Consider the following 19,853-nt stretch of genomic DNA (forward strand, 5'->3'; position numbering starts at 1 on the left):
AATTACTAGGAGATAAGTGTTTAAGTATAACTTGGTAAAAGCTGAACTCAAGCAAGCTATAGAATAGACATACTGTATTAATGCGGCTCTGTTTAATGACACATCATTCATGTGTTTATTTTTATTGCAAGCAGTGTAAGTACCTGCATTTAACTTGGTATCAGCTTCTTGCAGTCCTTGTACGGCAGAGGTCCTAATGGGAAATGCCCCTAATTCCTGGTGACATCACTTCCTGTTCACAGAGAAAGAGATGTACACCGCTCAGGCAGTTGGAACTTCACAGCCAGCCATGGGTGGAGGACCTCGGATCGCCACCGCAAACAGGATACAAGAGAAATGGCCGCACACCAAGCGAAGTCTCACGATGAAAGGCTTTATTGAACAAGGATGCAAGGTACAGCAAAATGGATAGTAGACATGTTTGTCACGACTCACAGCATGCTTGTTCACTACCAGTAGTGAACAAGCATGCTGTGAGTCGTGTGAAACATGTCTACCATCCATTTTGCTGTACCTTGCATCCAGAGATGTATAGTAACGAAGTAGAAATACTTAAGTACTGTACTTAAGTACCGAAATGCGGTATCTGTACTTTCCTAGAGTAGAATTTTTTTCTCCTACTTCTACTTTTACTTCACTACATTTTTTCGATGATTTCGATACTTCTACTCAAGTATTTTTTTTTTGTGCTGCATAGTTACTCGTTACTTTTAAAAAAATTACCACTGCCAGAACAGTAGATGGCAGGTTGCATAAAGCTCAAAAAAATGTGTATAATGTCATTTGTAAATCAGCGCATACGAAAATAAAGGCTGTGTATAATAAAAGCTGCTATACCAAATCTTTCCAATAAAAAGAAAATATGAAACAAACAAATAAATGGTGCTACAGCGCTTAAAGTGCATCAAGAAACTACTAACAAACACAGGTTAATCATTTGAATAAATCATTTGAAATAATAAAAACAATATGATGTTCAAACTTTTGACTTCTTTCTTTAATAACTACATAACACAGTACTTGTACTTTTACTTTCAGTACTTGAGTAGAATTTTTTTTTCAAAACTACTGGTACTTTTTACTTTTAGTACTTAAGTAGCAAATTTTTTGAAAAAACTACTTGCAATACTTAAGTAAAAAAAATGTTGAATACTTTAGTACTTCTACTTAAGTAACTTTTTCTGCGAGCACTTCCACTTCTACTCAAGTCACTTTTTGATTGAGCACTTGTACTTTTACTCAAGTAGAAATTTCGAGTACTTTATACAAGTCTGCTTGCATCCTTGTTCAATAAAGCCTTTCATTGTGAGCCATCGCTTGGTGTGCGGCCATTTCTCTTTTATCACTTCCTGTTCCACTTGCTTCCATGAACTAGTCTAAGAGTAAATTAGCATATGAGTGGAGGAAGCCCAGCTTCATGGTAACTAAAATGTATTATTCCATATATTTATACTATAAAAATCACTTAAATAGCCATAGCAATACAATTGGATGGACAGAAATTTCAATCCGTTGGCAGGTAAAACATTATATATGTATTTTATCAGGATATTAATCTGTTTACCTAGAGATCATCTTTAAAAGTCTGGAAGCATATCATTGTCTGGGAGGGTCGGAGGGGATCATAAACAATACAAAATTACTTTGTTGAGGATTAGCACCTTGTTATATATGGAAAAACTGAGAATCCTGCTTTTGTTATTTAGTCATACTTAGTGTGACTCCAATCAGTCCTGAGCTTACAAAGGGACCAGTAAGCAGGTATAAAAGTACACACAATGGGTTTGAATAACTAAAGGCAAATTGGCTGCAGGGGAAGTTGCACTTTCCAAGGAAAATGTCCCTAAGCTTAGTGAATTTGGTGAAGTTTTGCTTTGTAAAGAATACTCAATCATATGTAAGGAAAAAAAAAAAAAAACCAGCACAGTTGGATGATAGAAGTCAACAGAGCTTCACTTCATTCAGTAAGCTCTGGGAAAACATTCCCTTGCAAAGTCAACAGTCTATTTGTATTTAGTAAATCAACCCCAATGACTACAATTTCTTCTTTACTTTTTATAAAAGCATAAAACAACCCCATGGAAAATGTTTTTGCATGATAATGACCACTTCTTAAATTCTAAAGCATTTGTCACTAAATTTATAAGCAGCCTAATCTTTGCTCTAAACAGTCAAATTGTTTAGTGTTATCATGCCAAAAATAGCTAGCCATGTCAACAGGACATACATTTGCTAATATCGCTAATGTTTATAGCTGGTCAGAGTCAAGGAGTAGATTGCTTATTTCTGTAGATGCAAGCCTTATGGACTATTGTCACTGGGCCAGCGAGTGATGGGAAATTCATAATTCTGAGTTGTCCCTAGAACAAGAATATGAGGAAAATCTTCCAATGCGGACACATGTTTCGGTGATATCTGCCTACGTGTAGACCTAACCTTACTTTGAAATATTTATACACACTTCATTTTGTATAGCTGGCCAGAAGAGTCAGGGAGTAGATTGCTTATTTCTGTAAATGCAAGCCTTAGGGACTATTGTCACTGGGCCAGCGAGTGATGGGAAATCCATAATTCTGAGTTGTCACTAGAACAAGAAAAGGGGGAAAATCTTCCAATGGGGACACATGTTTCGGTGATATCTGCCTACGTGTAGACCTATCCTAACTTTGAAAGATTTATACACTCTTCATGTTGTATAGCTGGCCAGAAGAGTCCGGGAGTAGATTGCTTATTTCTGTAGATGCAAGCCTTAGGGACTATTGTCACTGCGCCAGCGAGTGATGGCAAATTCATAATTCTGAGTTGTCCCTAGAAAAAGAATAGGAGGAAAATCTTCCAATGCGGACACATGTTTCGGGGATATCTGCCTACGTGTAGATCTAACCTTACTTTGAAAGATGTATACACTCTTCATGTTGTATAAATGGCCAGAAGAGTCAGGGAGTAGATTGCTTATTTTTGTAAATGCAAGCCTTAGGGACTATTGTCACTGGGCCAGCGAGTTATGGGAAATCCATAATTCTGAGTTGTCACTAGAACAAGAAAAGGAGGAAATCTTCCAATGGGGACACATGTTTCGGTGATACCTGCCTACGTGTAGACCTATCCTAACTTGAAAGATTTATACTCACTTTATGTTGTATCGCTGGCCAGAAGAGTCAGGGAGTAGATTGCTTATTTCTGTAGATGAAAGCCTTAAGGACTATTGTCACTGGGCCAGCGAGTGATGGGAAATCCATAATTCTGAGTTGTCCCTAGAACAAGAATAGGAGGAAAATCTTGCAATAGGGACACATGTTTCAGCGATATCTGCCTACGTGAAGCTTTACCCTAACTTTGAAGAAATGTATACTCCCTTCATGTTGTGTCTATGGGACAGGAAATGATGGCAACTTTCTCTAATAGGACATAGGTGCCAAATATAAACCTGGATTAAGAGTTATTATCCATTGCCTACTGTATACTATATAAAACAAAGAAAAAAAAAAGGGTTATGGCTTTAGATATACTGTAGTTTTGTGTAAATCTTCTCAAATCAGTTTCAAGAGGGGAGATAGTTTTTTGGTGAATAGTGCTTGTAGTCATAGGTAAGGCTGTTATGTCGGCAGGGCCGGTGCTAGACTATTCTGTGCCCTAGGCAAGACCAGCTACTTGCGCCCCCCTCCCATAAATAAAAAAAAAAAACGTCAAAATGTCCCTATTCTCGCAGCACACTCCATGCATTCCCCATACTCCCCCCTATACTTGCATCACTCGCAGTGCCCCCATTAATGCAGAGTGACCAGTGTCCCCATCCAATGCAGAGTGACCAGTGCCCCCATCAATGCAGAGTGACCAGTGCCCCCATCCAATGCAGAGTGACCAGTGCCCCCATCCAATGCAGAGTGACCAATGCCCCCATCCAATGCAGAGTGACCAGTGCCCCCATTAATGCAGAGTGACCAGTGCCCCATTAATGTAGAGTGACCAGTGCCCCCATTAATGCAGAGTGACCAGTGCCCCCATCCAATGCAGAGTGACCAGTGCCCCCATCAATGCAGAGTGACCAGTGCCCCCATCCAATGCAGAGTGACCAGTGCCCCCATCCAATGCAGAGTGACCAATGCCCCCATCCAATGCAGAGTGACCAGTGCCCCCATTAATGCAGAGTGACCAGTGCCCCATTAATGTAGAGTGACCAGTGCCCCCATTAATGCAGAGTGACCAGTGCCCCCATCCAATGCAGAGTGACCAGTGCCCCCATCCAATGCAGAGTGACCAGTGCCCCCATCCAATGCAGAGTGACCAGTGCCCCCATTAATGCAGAGTGACCAGTGCCCCATTAATGTAGAGTGACCAGTGCCCCCATTAATGCAGAGTGACCAGTGCCCCCATCCAATGCAGAGTGACCAGTGCCCCCATCCAATGCAGAGTGACCAGTGCCCCCAACAATGCATAGTGACCAGTACATGGGGATTAGAGCGCCGCATGATTACAAAAAGCCAAATTCTTCTGCTTACCCGGAGGGGAGGCTGTCATATGAAGTCCCGACTCCTGGACCAGATTGACAGCTGGGTAAGCAGAAGAACTTGGCTTTTTGTAATCAGGCGGTGTTCTAATCCCCATCTCCCCCCCTTCCCCTCTGGAGGCAGCCCAAGTGGAACTATGGTGCCCCCCTGCTCCAGATCACGGTGCACCGTGGACGTCTGGTCACCCTAGGGTGGCAGCCAGGCTAGTAGGGAAACCAGCAGCTGTAGCTGCACCCCCTAAGCAGCAGTGCGCCCTAGGTGGCTGCCTAATTCGCCTAGTGGGAGCACCGGCCCTGTATGTTGGAAACACGTTGACTGTGCTGCATACACCGATGTTCCAATAAAGTTGATGTCCTGCTGAATTTGACTGTGATGCCGTCGATCTTCTTTGTCTACAGTGCTTGTAAGATGAGGTATAAGTTGAATGGCCAAATAATGAATAGAGTGAACAGAGTGACTGGTGTTCACCAATGGAAGGTGCACCACAGAGTGTCAAGTAATGGCAGATTTAGATAGGTAAAGGGCATTAAGTAATCACTAGGGATGGAAGACTAGGAAAGTCTCCCACACAGAAGAAGACTTTAGATTTCTTTGACAGATATTTATTGAACATCTTATTGAAAAAGTTTTATAGGACTGTTTTTAGAATGACAATCAAACACTACTAGAATCATATTTAAGAACAAAAAAAAAGGTTGTTCTCTTTTTAATCTAATTTCTTTTAGCTGTTAGTTATTGCTGTTGTTATACTTGAGTACACTCAATAATGGGCAATCATACATTCTTCTTCCTGCAGAGGCTGGTTATTTCATGTCCTTTAGCACCCATGGAGGAGTTGTTGGAAAAACTGCTCTGCTGGAGTCCAGGATCCTCTATCCTAAGAGGACAGAGCAGTGTCTGCAGTTCTTCTACAAGATGGATGGCAGCCCGAAGGACAAACTTACCATCTGGGTTCGCCTTGATGATGGCACCGGGACTGTGAGAAGGATGAGGAAAATCAGGTCAATTAATGGTATGTATGGCATATTTTCAGCCAAGAGGGGCAAAGAAGGATCTAGGAAGGGTACACAAAGCCACATTAAGGTTGAGGTGTTATTGGTTTGTCTATCACTACCTAATGTGTTGGGAAATTCCAGAGCTCTTGGTATAAATAACCCTTTCATATTCTGATTGAAAAACCATCTTTTTTCTATACACAACCTATTGTATGTCTAAGCAATGAAAATAAGAAATATCCCTAACTGGAACACAGACAGCAGTAAAAAACATTTTAAGAAGAGTGAGGATAGACTAGAACCACTTTCTTGTTCCACATTCTTTAATAATGTAAAACACTCACAAAGTTCCCGGTAGCCAGTTCCCATGTGAAGCTTGCCTGGGTAGCTTAGGTAGATCAGATGCATATACACTATATACATTTCCAGATGTGCATTTGTGAGGTCAGGCACTGATGTTGGATGAGAAGGCAAGGATTTCGGTCTCCACTCTAACTCATCCCAAATGTGTTCTAGTGGGTTGAGGTCAGTTCCTCCACCCCAAACTCGCTCATCCTTGACTTTAGGGACCTTGCTTTGTGCACTGGTGCGCAGTCATGTTGGAACAGGAAGGGGCCATCCCCAAACTGTTCCCACAAGGTTGGGAGCGTGAAGCTTTCCAAAATGACTTGGCATGCTTACATCTTAAGAGTTCCCTTTACTGGGAAGCCTAACCCCTGAAAAACAAATAATTCCCCCTCCACCAAATGGTTTGGACCAGGGCACAAAGCAAGGTCCATAAAGACATGGATGAGCGAGTTTGGGGTGGAGGAACTTGACTGACCTGCACCCCTATAGAACACTTTTGGGATGAATTAGAGCAGAGACTGCGAGCCAGGCCTTCTTGCCCAACATCAGTGCCTGAACTCACAAATGCGCTTCTGGAAGAATGGTCAAACATTCCCATAGACACACTCCTAAACCTTGTGGACAGCCTTCCCAGAAGACTCCACATGTAGCCATATAAAATACAGACATGGAGTGCACTGTTGTCCTCCTGATCAGCTGGCGATCACGTTACACCATTTACAGCAAAGATGAAAAGGATCTGCAGAAGACTTGCAGTCATCAGGGTCTTCTGCTTCATCTGTCGGCTGGATACTGTTATATAGTATAGTCATAAGCAATATGTTACATTAGCCTGATTGAAAATAAATTATCCTTTAACAAAATATAAATCATTTATATCAAGACACTATTCTTTGTCGTTAACCTGATCCAACGCCTTTTTGTATTATTTTCCACAGCTGACAATGACCACAACTGGAAACTCGCCCATGTGACACTGAACGCTGATAAAAAGTTCCGTTACGTTTTCCAAGGTATTCAGGGAGATTCCACAACAACCAGCGGTGGCATTGTCCTTGATGACATCACTTTGTCCGAACTGCCCTGCCCCAATGGAGTCTGGACCATCCGCAACTTTAGCCAGATCCTTGCTAGTACTGTTAAAGGAGAACGTGTTGTCAGCCCTTGTTTCTATTCCCCTGAAGGCTATGGGTATGGTGTGAGTTTATACCCTCATGGGCAAAGTGGATCCACATACACTAATTACACTGGTATAGCCTTCCACCTGTGCAGTGGGGAGGATGATGCTGCATTGGAATGGCCCGTATTCAACCATCAGTTTATTATAACAATTTTTGACCAGGATCCGGACATTCGTCTAAGGATGTCTTCTAGCAGAAGCTATACCACATCCACTGATCAGGTTATTGCACGTAAGTACCTTGCATGAACTCATGTAAAATATAGTACTTTCCAGGGAGAGTCTTCTTGTAAAGTTTAAAAGGTGTATACTGTTAGCATAGGTGTGCACAGCCTATTGCATTAGGGTGTGCACCCTAAAGCTCAAACATACATGTCTTTCTCTGCAGCCTCAGCAGCAAAAGACAGTGAATGAATGAGAAGTGCTCTGTGCTGAGCGTCTTCCTGTACATTCACAAACGGAAGCATGGTAAACGGTGTTTACTATGCTTCAGTTATGAATGAACACAGTGAAAGAGTGTGTTCACTGTGTTCCTTTAGAAAAGGAAGGCACATGTAAATTACATATTTACTAGCTCCTTCCCCCACTGTCCATCCTGCAACATCCCCAGCAGCAGCTGGGGGAGAGGAGCCAGCAGCACTGCGGGGTGGGGGCAATAAAGGGGAAGCCCGGGCAGTAGGGGGAATTGGCACTGCATGTAGTGATTAACCGCTTGCTGACCAGCTGCCGTAGTTTTACTGTGGCAGGTCGCCTCTGTCCCGCGAAATGACATACCTGGCCACAAGGGGAGCCAATCAGCGGGTCCGACAGCCGCCATTGCCACTGGGAACCCGCGATCACTTCCCGTGGAGACAGGTTGGTGGTCTGCCGTTGTAAGCATGGCAGACCGCTGTTCTGTCTATTGGGATTTTTTTTACCAAAAATATGTAGCAGAAAAAAATTGGCCTAAAATGATGAAAACATTTGATTTTTACATTTTTTTATTGGTAATGTTATATAGCGGAAAGTAAAAAATAATTTTTTTTTTCCAAAATTGTCGCTCTTTTGTTGTTTATAGCGCAAAAAATATAATTTGCAGAGTTGATCAAACACTACCAAAAGAAAGCTCTATTTGTGGGGAAAAAAGGACATCAATTGTATTTGGGTACAGCGCTGCACAACCGCGCAATTGTCAGTTAAAGTAACGCAGTGCCGTATCGCAAAAAATTGCCTGGTCATTAAAGGAGTAAATCCTTCCGGTCCAGAAGCGGTTATGGTGTGCCCAGGCACATCTGGTCATCCCACTGTGCAGGCCTATGACCAGGGCTACTGTTAGAAATCACGGGGCCCCGTACAGCCTACCAGGCAGGGACCCCCCCCGAATATGTCAAGACAATATTTTCACAAAAAATACACTACAATCATTATTAGTGGACACAAACATAACAGAGAACCTGGTTGAATTAGCCCTTTTTAATTGTTTTTTTACATTTTTTAAAAGTTAAAAATGTGTATAATTATTTTATTTTACAATTTTTTTTATTACAATGTTTAATTGTTATTTTTTTTTTTACAATTTGTTATTTTTTTTTTTTATAGGACAGCAGCGAGGTGGGGGGCACAGTGAAAGGGGGGCACACGGGGGGGGGGGGAATCAGGAGCAGGCAGAACAGGGAGTGGGATCGGTGTCAGAGAAGCAATTACAGGAATGATACCCTGTGTCTGTGTCTCTACCTGCAGCAGCTAAAAGCTGACAGGAGGGGGAGAAGTTGGCTTTCAGCTGCTGCAGTGAGCCGCAGAGGGCTTCCTTCGGTAATTGAACCTCCACCCGACCACACTGATTCCCTGTGCTGTTGGGGCTCCCCTGGGGCTCCCCCTGTGTGCCTGGGCCCCCTAAAGGAGGACTGGTGGTCCCCCCCAATCAGCGGCCCTGCCTATGACTGTCATTCAAATGAGAAGGGAGAAAACAGGACAGGACTGACAGAAGTCACACTCTTCTGTGCAATGATGGTCTCTGCCGTAGAGAATAATGGGTTCTGCACTGTAACTGCAAAGCAACTGGGAGGCTTTCTGGACACTTATGGCGCTTTTCCACTGCATGGTACAGATCGGTTTGGTACAGTGGCACTTTTCCACTACATGGTACGGCTCGGTACGGCTCGCTTAAACAGTACCACCTCGGTTGGGGTTCCAAGCAGGCTGTACCGATACCATATCCCACAATCCTTTGCATGCAGTATTGATTGTCTCTACTAGCCACTGATTGGTCAGAGAATCGTTGTAATCCCACCCACTTACTACTTAGTGGAAAAGCAAACCGAGCCGAGTAGAGCCTATACAGTGCTGAAAGGTGCAAACTCGTACCACGCAGTGGAAAAGCAAACTGAGCCGAGCTGGGCCAAGCAGTGCCGAGTGGAGCTGAGCCAGTACTTGCAGTGGAAAAGTGCCATTAATACTCTATCTATAAAGCAACACATCTGACATTCACCAAACATTCACTGCAGGTGAATCTTCCTGGTGTATGTGTTTTAAATGGCATTGATTGATTCACTACCAGTAAATGATTGGTGAAAGTCACTTTCACTGCTTGAAATATGCCCAAAAAAATGCACACATGCATTCTTTTGCTACTTGCTATTCTAAAGTTTTTGTATAAACAAAAAAACAACTATTAGGTATGCTTTAGGTTTTTAAGTTGCCCACAATCAATTTTACTGCATTTTCAGCAAAAAAACAAAACAAAAAACAAACCAAACAAAAAAAGCATAAAGAAAAATCCTACCTACTCTGGCATGTAATACACAGTTCAAGTCCCTCTCTAACTGGTCTAACTCCAATGCTCTTTCAGGGCTGCCATCACTAAAGCTGGATACACACTATACAACTTTTGTGGTTAGATTTCCTTTAGATTTACCTTTTCTATGTAGTGCAAGGGCCTGCCTGATTGCATGGTTTTGGTAAATCTAGTGTGTATGGCCCATTAGTCTTTCTCTGTAGGCAAACGTTTCCTGTTTTTCCCTCAAGAAACAAACAGACAGTCTTTAAGAGTCGGTTCACATTAGCGCGACTTGTCAGCCTGACAAGTCGTGCTCCCTCGCGGTCCATTGACCGCTACAGGACCCGTTCTAATAGGAGCGACACAAGTTGCTCCGACTTAGAAAAAGGGTCCTGTACTACTTCGGGGCGACCTCGGAGCGACTTGCATAGACTTCCATTATGTGAAGTCCCTGCAAGTCGCTCCGAAGTCGTGGTGCATGGGAATGCACAAGTCGCCCCCGAAGTAGTAAGGAGTCGTGTCGCCTCAGTGTGAACCGACTCTAAAGGCAATTGCTTTCTCTATAAAGAATAACCACACCATCAACATAATTGGGCATAGCTATAGCTGGACTAACTTTTCCGAAAATACAAAAGTGTAAATAACACCTTTTAACAGCTGAATTGGCTTTCCATGGAGCTTCAACCCACACATATGAGTCCATAGTTATACTGTATCTGAGTAGTTTCAGTAATGGAAGCTATAACAAAGTACATCTAGAACCCATATACATTTTTATTTGTCTGGAGCAGATCTGGTTAGTACTCCTTTTTTGCCAAACTCTTAAAAGGCAGAGACAGGCACTGCTAGTAATGTGAATGAACACTATTGGGTCTATGTATATAAAGTTTGATGTGTGAATGTGACAATCATTTTCACAATCAGAATGAAAAATTGGTGTATTTTCTCTAATAGGTATTGCACCTATATCATCAGTGCCATCTAGTGGTCGTAATGCATTTCTTTTCTTGATTGCGTTAAACCCGCATTCTAGCCACGATATGGCACTGATGATATAGGCACTACTACACCTCTCAGAGAAAATACAACAAATGTTCATTCTGACGGTGTGGATGTTTGGCACATTTGTACAGTGAACGCTTTATTCATAGACCACAAATGTTTGGGAAGTCTGTTATGACATAATAAAATATGACTGACTCTTGTAAGAGCTGGCACCTTTATCTTTTAAACCTCCAAAAAATGCACCGGGAAATTATAATTATTGGTGTATTTTTTATTAACTATCTACAAGTTTATAATCATACTTTTTTTTAATCACATTTAGGAATATAGAACAATACATAATTATTGTAGAGTGGAGTGATGACACTGAATTAGGATTTACTTAGAAAGCCCAGCACTGCCTGCAGACATTTTGAAACTAAAACTGGAGAGTGCAAAATCTGGTCCAGCTCTGCATGGAAACCAATCAGCTTCCAGTTTTGTTTTTTTTTTAAGCTGATTGGCTACCATGCTGTTTTAACAGATTTTAGTAAATCAACCCCTGTGCTAAGTCCCTAGTTACAGCATGGTCTTCTTTGCTAGGAAAGGGGGAGGGGTGTTTGAACCAAATACATCCATGTTGCATTGACATGCATTTTAGACATGCTGTACTTTAAAAGAGTTTAAACTGGTGTCGAGACCCAAAATGCAGCATGCTGAATCATTTTTCCAAAGCACTTTAACGCAAAACATTGGAATGAATCCACTCTATTGAAAACATTCAGTAGTATCATATCCAAGCTTTTTACTTTAGTGGAATATGCTGCAAAATGGTCTACTGGGCATCTGATGTAAAGAAACCCTGAATCATTAAGGCCTTCTTTTAACACAGTAGCTGTATGAAGGAAACTTCAGAATGCCTAGAGATTAGATCAACCAGGGTTCTGTGAAACCCTCGGCAGGGCCATCTTACCGAATAGGCATGCTGGGCAGTTGTCCAGGGGCCCCACTTGCCCAGGGGGCCCCACCTGTCCAGTGACCCAGCCCCAGCCAAGCATTAGTCCTGATTCCCGTGTGCATCCCGCCGCCGAACTTGGCAGGTGGCAAGCGCTTGTCGGCCCTGTGCTGCTGTCAGGCCACTTAGGTTGTGACTGGAGAGCCCACAACTGCAGGAATGCCTGTCCGCCTCCACAGGAACAGGCACACACACAGGACAGTTGAGTCTGACTCCCGTCCATGTGTGTTCACCGGACCAACTTGGAAACTGTCATTAGCCTGGCACTGCTGTACCAATAAATATAGCCTTATCGATAATTTGCATTTTTATTCTCATGGGTGATTGTGTGGGCAGGGCCCCAGTGCACTGCATTGCCCGGGGCCCTTTAATGCTCTTAAGATGGCACTGACCCTCGGGTTCCTTCAGGGGTTGCTAGGGGTTCCTTAAGCTGTGGTTAATTGACATGCCATCTGATGGTGCATTTATACTGTAGATCCAGCTCCATCAGCACTCGGCAGTAGCAGGACACCAATGATCTATAAATCTGTCTGTAAGTGTGACATTCTAACCACCACTGTAAGGGGGAAATTCTTCCCACTGACAACCAATATTATTCTTAGGACTATTTTTAGGACTATTCTTAGAAGGGAACAAACATGAAAATGATTGCAAGGGTTCCTCTGGGTTAAAAAAGTTGAGCCAGGCTGGTTTAGAATGCTCATAAAGAAAACTAAACCTTAAAAAAAAAAAAAAAACGTTATTCATATTTTTGTCTAGAGAGGACAGTTAGTTTCAGATTTTAGGGATGTTTTGTTCGGGACCCAATCAAAAAGTAGATTTTTTTGTGTTGTGCAAAGAGGGGAACATGAGCGCCCAAAGGAGAGAACACACAAATTCTGTACAGATTGTGCCCGGCCCCTTGTGAAAGTTGAGCCCAGGATCCCTGTGCAGGAACGCAGCAGTGCAAACTACATTTGAATAATAATAATAATAATTGTGTTGTATTTTAACAGCTCAGAATATATCTCGTTGGGAAAGACCCTCTAAGATTGGTACCTGGGACCCCTCCTGTAACTGCTATCGGACTACTGATTTAGGATGGTTCACCTTTATAACCCACGCCAATCTACAACGCAGGAGCTTCCTGAAAAATGATGATCTTATCCTGTTTGTGGACTTTGTAGGTAAGTTAGACACTTTCAAGTCTCATAGATTAATGGCGTTAGGATATACACTGATCAGCCATAACTTTATGGCCACCAATAATATTGAGGAAGTCCCCCCTTGTGCCACCAAGACTGCCCTAACCCATCAAGGCATGGACTCCACTAGACCTCTGAAGGTATGCTGTTGTATCTAGCACCAAGCCATCAGTAGCAGGTCCTTTAAGCCCTGTAAGTTGCGAGGTGGGGTCTCCATGGACCTGACTTTTTTATAAGGACATCTGACAGATACTTGATTGCATTGAGATCTGTGGAATACGGGGGCCAAGTCAACACCTCAAACTCATTGTTGTGCTCCTCAAACCATTCTTAAAGCATTTTTGCAGTGTGGCAAGGCACGTTATTCTGCTGTAAGAAGCCACTGCCATCAGGGAATACCGTTTCCATGAAGGCATGTACTTAGTTAGCAACAATGTTCATGTGGTGGTACATGTCAAATAACCTCCAGATGAATGGCAGGACCCATGGTTTCCCAGCAGAACATTGCTAAAAACATCACACTGCCTCTGCCGGCTTGCCTTCTTCCCATACTGCATGCTGGTGCCATCTATTCCCCAGGTAAGCAATACTCGCACACAGCCATCCACATGATGTAAAAGAAAACATGGTTTATCAGACTAGGCCACCTTCTTCTATTGCTCTGTGGTCCAGTTCTGATGCTCATGTGCTCATTGTAGGTGCTTTTGACTGTGTACACGGGTCAACCTGGGCACCCTGACAGGTCCATTTTTCTGCTTTAAACACATCAACTTCAGAGACAACATGTTTACTACTTGCTTTCTAATATATCACTCCCACTTTCAGATGCCATTAGGGTATATACTGTATATATATATATATATATATATATATATATATATATATATATATATGTATATTTTTCTTGTACAAATGAAGTCTCACACCCTTTTTGTGCTTTATAATCATGTATCCCTGCATATTAGTGTCTGTTAGTATATTGTCTTTCTGTCTGTATATCTATTTTTGAGACTTCCACTCTTCCTACATCACCAGTCTACCCATTGGACGATAAATGAGCAAGAGAGTGAGCTTTAGTGTTCAATTAGCATTCAGGTGACACCATAGGTGTGCGCGGCCTATTGCATTAGGGTGTGCACCCCAAAGTTTAAATACACATGCATGTGTTTGCCTACATGTATATGGCCCCGGTACATTACTCTCCCTGCTGGCAAAGTGAAATAGAAGTGTGTGGCACTTCTCTTATGGCAGAGCAGGTCCGAGGGAGATCTTTCCCATCTCCTCAATGGCAAACAGAGCAATAATGCTAATGTGCCCTAGGTGATTAGGGTGTGCCCAGGCACACCTTGCACACCCTGTGCGCACGCCTGTGGGTGACACAGGAAAATACTGTATATATTTGTACCTATATTATATAGTATATTTAATGGGGGGGGGGGGTCATTTACTGATATTACTGGCAGCAAGATCCTGTGTACACTGTATGCATGTACTGTTTATGCTACATTTACATACATACATTCATACAGTGTACAGCATAAATTCGCCCTACTGGCTACCTGCACTGCTCAGGGCCAACATATAAATATCAATACCCACTATTGATGTTTACATGTCGGACCTGAATGAGACATTCATGTAGTTGCAGTGCATGCAAAGACTGACCTCAACCGATTCTGCATGATTGAGGGCCAAGGTCATTCTGTGCATGTGTCGCTGCCGGATTAATTCAGGGCGGACATGTAAACATCACTAGTGTGTAATCAGTGGCGGCGGCACCACTGCCTACACATGTTTACGTGTCGGCAGGGTGCAGGAGCAGCAGCCAAAAGGGTCAATGTATGTTGTACAGTGTAAAAATTAAAATATTAGCACAAATATTTACATGCAAAGAGCATAGTATATGAACCCAGACACAGCTTTCTTCTATTTTTTTTATGCGGATAAACACTATATGAATGGACCTATAGTCTTCTATACTACTGCATGAAGGTGCATATAAAACTATACCTTGTGTAACTGCATTTTTTATATCTGTGTCAATCAGCTCTTAATTATAGAAATTAGTAGGAATATGTTATGATTTTAAAGCAGTTAAAGGGAAACTCCAGGAAATACAACTAAAAAAGCAGCAAAATGTAAGTGTAAGTGGTAATCACACTTATACTATCCTTTCCTAGATACAACTCTAAAAAACAGTACACACAGCTCTGCAATGCCATTGCCTTGTATGATTGGCACTTATACTTTTTTATGCTGCCCTTTCTACTTAGTATATTTTCTTGGAGCTCCCCCTTAACCTCACAATACAGTAAACCTTAAAGTAGTTCTAAAGCCATAAAGTTTTTCACCTTGATGCATTCTTCTGTGCTGAACCCCCCCCCCCCCCCCAGCCCCTGCTTATACTTACCTGAACCCGATTTAGTGATGTGCACGAGAGCAGAGGCTCTCATCGTTGTGTCCCTCCACCCTGGGCAGATTGATAGCAGCAGGAACCATTAACTCCCGCTGCTGTTAATCAAATGCTGTGGCGAGTGAGCGGGGGGGGGGGGGGGGGGGTTTGAGCTGAGCCTGCTCTGTGTCAATAGAAAACCAGCTTGCTATGGGGGCACTGGGCCATGGGGGGCGGGGAGCCTGGAGTGCTGGCAGGGGACCTCAAAAAAAGAAGATCGGGCTGCTCTATGCAAAACCATTGGACAAAGCAGGTAAGTATAGCATTTTTTTTTTTTTAAATGTAAAGCTTTAATGTGGCTTTAACTATGAAGCCTGCTCTTTCACCATTCTCCTACTTTTTAGATTTGACACATCTAATAAAGACTGAAGTTCCCATTCGGCCAGCAGTCCAGGTATATGAAGAAGAGGAATGGCATGATAGGAAGAAGCGATCCCTGGAAAGCCCAGGAGAAGATTCCAAAGAATTTGGAGCCATGCCAGTGGCAATGTGTGATGACAATCCTTGCCTGAATGGTGGTGCGTGCGCGATTGAGAATGGCAGAGCAAGTTGCAGGTACAGAACACACGTATCTTATTGCTATCCAAGAAAGTTTTGCCATGGTCTCAACCTTTGCTAGCCTTGGGGAAATTCACACCTGTTTAATTTATGGGGGACTCTATTGCAGGGCCATCTTAATGAATGGGCATGCTGGGCAGTTTGCCCGGGGGGCCCAACCTGCCCAGCAACCCAGCCAAGCATTAGTTCCGATTCCGGTTTGCATCCCGCTGCCAAACTTAGCAGGTGGCAAGCGCTTGTCGGCCCTGCGCTGCTGTCAGGCCACTTGGGCCGTGGAGGGGGAGCCCACAACTGCAGGAATGCCTGACCACCTCCACGGGAACAGGCACACACAGGACAGTTGAGTCTGACTCCCGTCCGTGTGTGTGTTCACCGGAGCCAGCTGCCGAACTTGGAAGCTTTCATTAGCCTGGCACTGCTGTACCAATAAATATAGCCTTAGCGATAATTTGCATTTTTATTCTCGTGGGTGATTGTGTAGGCGGGGCCCCAGTGCACTGCATTGCCCGGGGCCCTTTAATGCTCTTAAGATGGCACTGCTCTATTGGGAGAAATTCTAGAACTCAAGGGTCACATGGTGAATTTTAATGCATAGGAACGTAGTAGGGGAGAAGAGGAGATGACTTTTAGGGATTATGTTTTTAGAGGCTACGCTCAGGTTAAAGTTGGTCATATACTTTATATTGTAATTTTGCTAATAACTTTAGATTTGTCAAAACTATGTAATGTGATTGCCTAAACTAGGGGTCTCCAAACTTTCTAAACAAAAGGCCAGTCTACTGTGCTTTAGATTTTAGGGGGCTGGACCGTGGCCAGAGGGAGTGGAAAATGTCACAACATCAGTGAAAGTAAACAATTCCCCATCTTTGGTATCAGGGCAATTATTAGTTCCCCTTTGTTGGTGTTTGTGGGAATAATAGTGCCCCATCATTGATGTAAGTGGGAAGAATAGTGCCCTGTCATTGGTGTCAGCGGGAGAAATAGTGCCCCATCATTAGTATTAGTGGGAGGAATAGTGCCCCATAAGTGGTGTCAGTGAGAGGAATAGCACCCCATCATTGGTGTCCGTGGGAATAATAGTGCCCCATCATTGGTGTCAGTGGGAGAATAGTGCTGCATCGTTGGTGTCAGTGGGAGGAATAGTTCCCCATCATTAGTATCAGTAGGAAGAATAATGCCCCATCATTGGTATCAGTGGGAGGAATGGTGCCCCATCATTGGTATCAGTGGGAGGAGTAGTGCCCCATCATTGGTATCAGTTGAAGGAATAGTGCCCCATCATTGGTATCAGTGGGAGGAGTAGTGCTCCATCATTGGTATCAGTGGGAGGAATAGTGCCCCATCACTGGTGTCAATGGGATGAATAGTGTCCCATTGTTAGTGTCAGTGGGAGGAATAGTGCCCCATCATTAGTGTCAATGGGACGAATAGTGTCCCATTGTTAGTGTCAGTGGGAGGAATAGTGCCTCCTTTAGTGGTATCAGTGGGAGGAATAGTGGCCCCTTTATTGGTATCAGTGGGAGGAATAGTGCCCTCCTTTAGTGGTATCAGTGGGAGGAATAGTGGCCCCTTTATTGGTATCAGTGGGAGGAATAGTGTCCCGATATTTGTGTCAGTGGGAGGAATAGTGCCCCATCATTGGTATCAGTGGGAAGAATAGTGCCCTGTTGTTGATGTCAGTGCAGGAATTATTTCCCCAATGTTGCTTTCAGTGGGCGGAATAGTGCCTCATATCAGTGGAAGGAATAGTGCCCCAATGGCCGGATAAAGGCAAGCAAAGGGCTGCAGTTTGGAGACCTCTGGCCTAAACAAGCATTCAATTTGCATGAAATCAGATAGGCACTACTCTACAGTTGTTGGTAGATCGTAAAGTGATTGTACTGTCAGATTCTAACTTGCACAATTAGCCTAAAACCTAGGCTTAGGGATGAGGTTCATGGTTTGGTAATGTTTTCTGTCTAAAAATTCTAACCTAGTGTAAGGTAAGGACTTGGTAACTTACTATTTTTTTGGTTTAACTAATTAGGCATGGAGGTATAATCAGTAGATAACACATGTAACATATCTGCTTGTGCTGACACAGTGGGCCAAAACTTTGGTGCCAAAAGCAGATACCGTAAATTCATTTTTCAGTAGAGCCTTTGGGTTTAAGCTCTCAGGTCTGCATATATGCCCCAGCTTTTACAAGGTCCGTACTCTTATTTTTGAATGTTATCAGAAATACTGAGCCATGTCACATGGGCGATCTGACGCTGGTGACAACTTGCCAGCACCAGGATCGCAAACAGACCATTTACCTGTTCTTAAAGGAGCCTCTCCCTTGCTAGCGAGGCACAATCAGCTACATTCAAGGCTAGTGAAGCAGTATTTCAAGAGGTAAGGGAAAGATTCTCCTGGGTGATTCTGCTGCTGGCAATGTGTCTATGAAGTGAGACAAGAACTATGATGTGCTGTTTCTACTGAGATCGCCAGGAGATGATGAAGGTAGTTACATACATCTAATATATCACTTATCAATAGACTTTGAGACATAGACAAATGGACATTTTATTTTTCTTTATCAACCCATATTTGTGCAGATTTGAGTAATTTGGAACCAGAGTTATGGTTATTTATCTTCTTGAGTTTAGAGTTTGGGTATAATTTTTGTTGAGGAAATCCATGTAGGCCTTTAATGGCACTTTTTCACTGCAAGTACCGGCTCGGCTCTACTCGGCCCTGCTTGCTTTTCCACTGCTGGTACCGCATGGTACGGTGTTGGAACGGTTCGGTACGGTACGGTATGGTTTGCTTTTCCACTAAAGTAGTACTAAAGTTAAGCGGGTGGGATAACAACGGGGTGGGTGGGATTCTCTGACCAATCAGTGGCTAGTAGTGACTGCATGCAAAGGATTGTGGGATATGGTACCAGGTAGGATACCTCTTGGAACCACAATCGAGGTGGTACTGTTTTTGAGAGCCGTACCGTTCGGTTCCATGCAGTGGAAAAGCGCCGCCGTACCGTACCGAACCGTTCCTACACCATACCATGTGGTACCAGCAGTGGAAAAGCACAAAAGCGGGCCGAACCGTTCGGTTCCATGCAGTGGAAAAGCGCCATATCAGAAACTGTCACTACATATATGAAGCCCTTTCATGATGTTCAAATATTTACTTTTTGACCTTTCTTTCTAGATGTGCATCAAGCCAGGCGTTTATGTACACAGGTCAATTCTGTGAGACGGCGCAGCTTCACGGAAATGTCATCGGAATGATGATTGGAGGAGTGGCTGGAATCATTGCTATGACTATTGCCATACTCTCTGTGATGGGCAGAAAATAAAGTCGCTGTATACAATCAAATGGAAATCTGTATGATCTGCCTACAGAAATATTACTCATATTATTAAAATATATAAATGACAAAAATGGTTGTCTGGTGTTCCATTGGTGTTTAAAACAGATACAGTACAGTATATGCTAAACCTAAACATTACCCCGGCATGACCAATAGAGCAATGTAGGTGCTCAAGGGGTAAACTGTTCCAATAATGAAACACTACTATTTTACAGCGGCATTACAGATATCTCTTTGCATAGCTATGACTGTACACTGTGTGTATAACAGAACTAAAGGGGCTACAATACCAGGGCTAGCCTAAAGCCCAACTTCAGCTGATTTGAAGCCTCTGTATTTAAAGTGGATCTTCACTGCATATGAGCACCACAAACCATAAACACTATTTAGTTCATTTTTAACATTCTAAGCAAACTCCCCCATCCATCTATGTCTCCATGATATATTTTGTTGAGAAATCACTTTGAAAAACACCCCCATAGCATTTCTGGCCGTGACCATCTTGAGTAAGGGCAGATGATTTACGTAACATTTACT

General features: G+C 43.1%; 1 protein-coding gene across 1 annotated transcript in view; it reads left to right on the forward strand.

Annotated features, from left to right (window-relative positions):
- Positions 1 to 19,419, forward strand: part of MEP1A (meprin A subunit alpha) — a 37,202-nt gene extending 17,783 nt beyond the window's left edge. Inside the window, exons 8-12 of the mRNA XM_082249198.1 lie at positions 5,305 to 5,520; positions 6,790 to 7,263; positions 12,781 to 12,951; positions 15,766 to 15,976; positions 19,154 to 19,419. Of these exons, the coding sequence (XP_082105324.1) occupies positions 5,305 to 5,520; positions 6,790 to 7,263; positions 12,781 to 12,951; positions 15,766 to 15,976; positions 19,154 to 19,301 (1,220 nt within the window). The 3' untranslated portion in view covers positions 19,302 to 19,419. The remainder of the gene's footprint in view (positions 1 to 5,304; positions 5,521 to 6,789; positions 7,264 to 12,780; positions 12,952 to 15,765; positions 15,977 to 19,153) is intronic.
- Positions 19,420 to 19,853: the final 434 nt, after the last annotated feature.

This window comes from Pelophylax lessonae, assembly GCF_965119305.1.
Source record: "Pelophylax lessonae genome assembly, chromosome: 3".
NCBI classification, from domain to species: domain Eukaryota; kingdom Metazoa; phylum Chordata; class Amphibia; order Anura; family Ranidae; genus Pelophylax; species Pelophylax lessonae.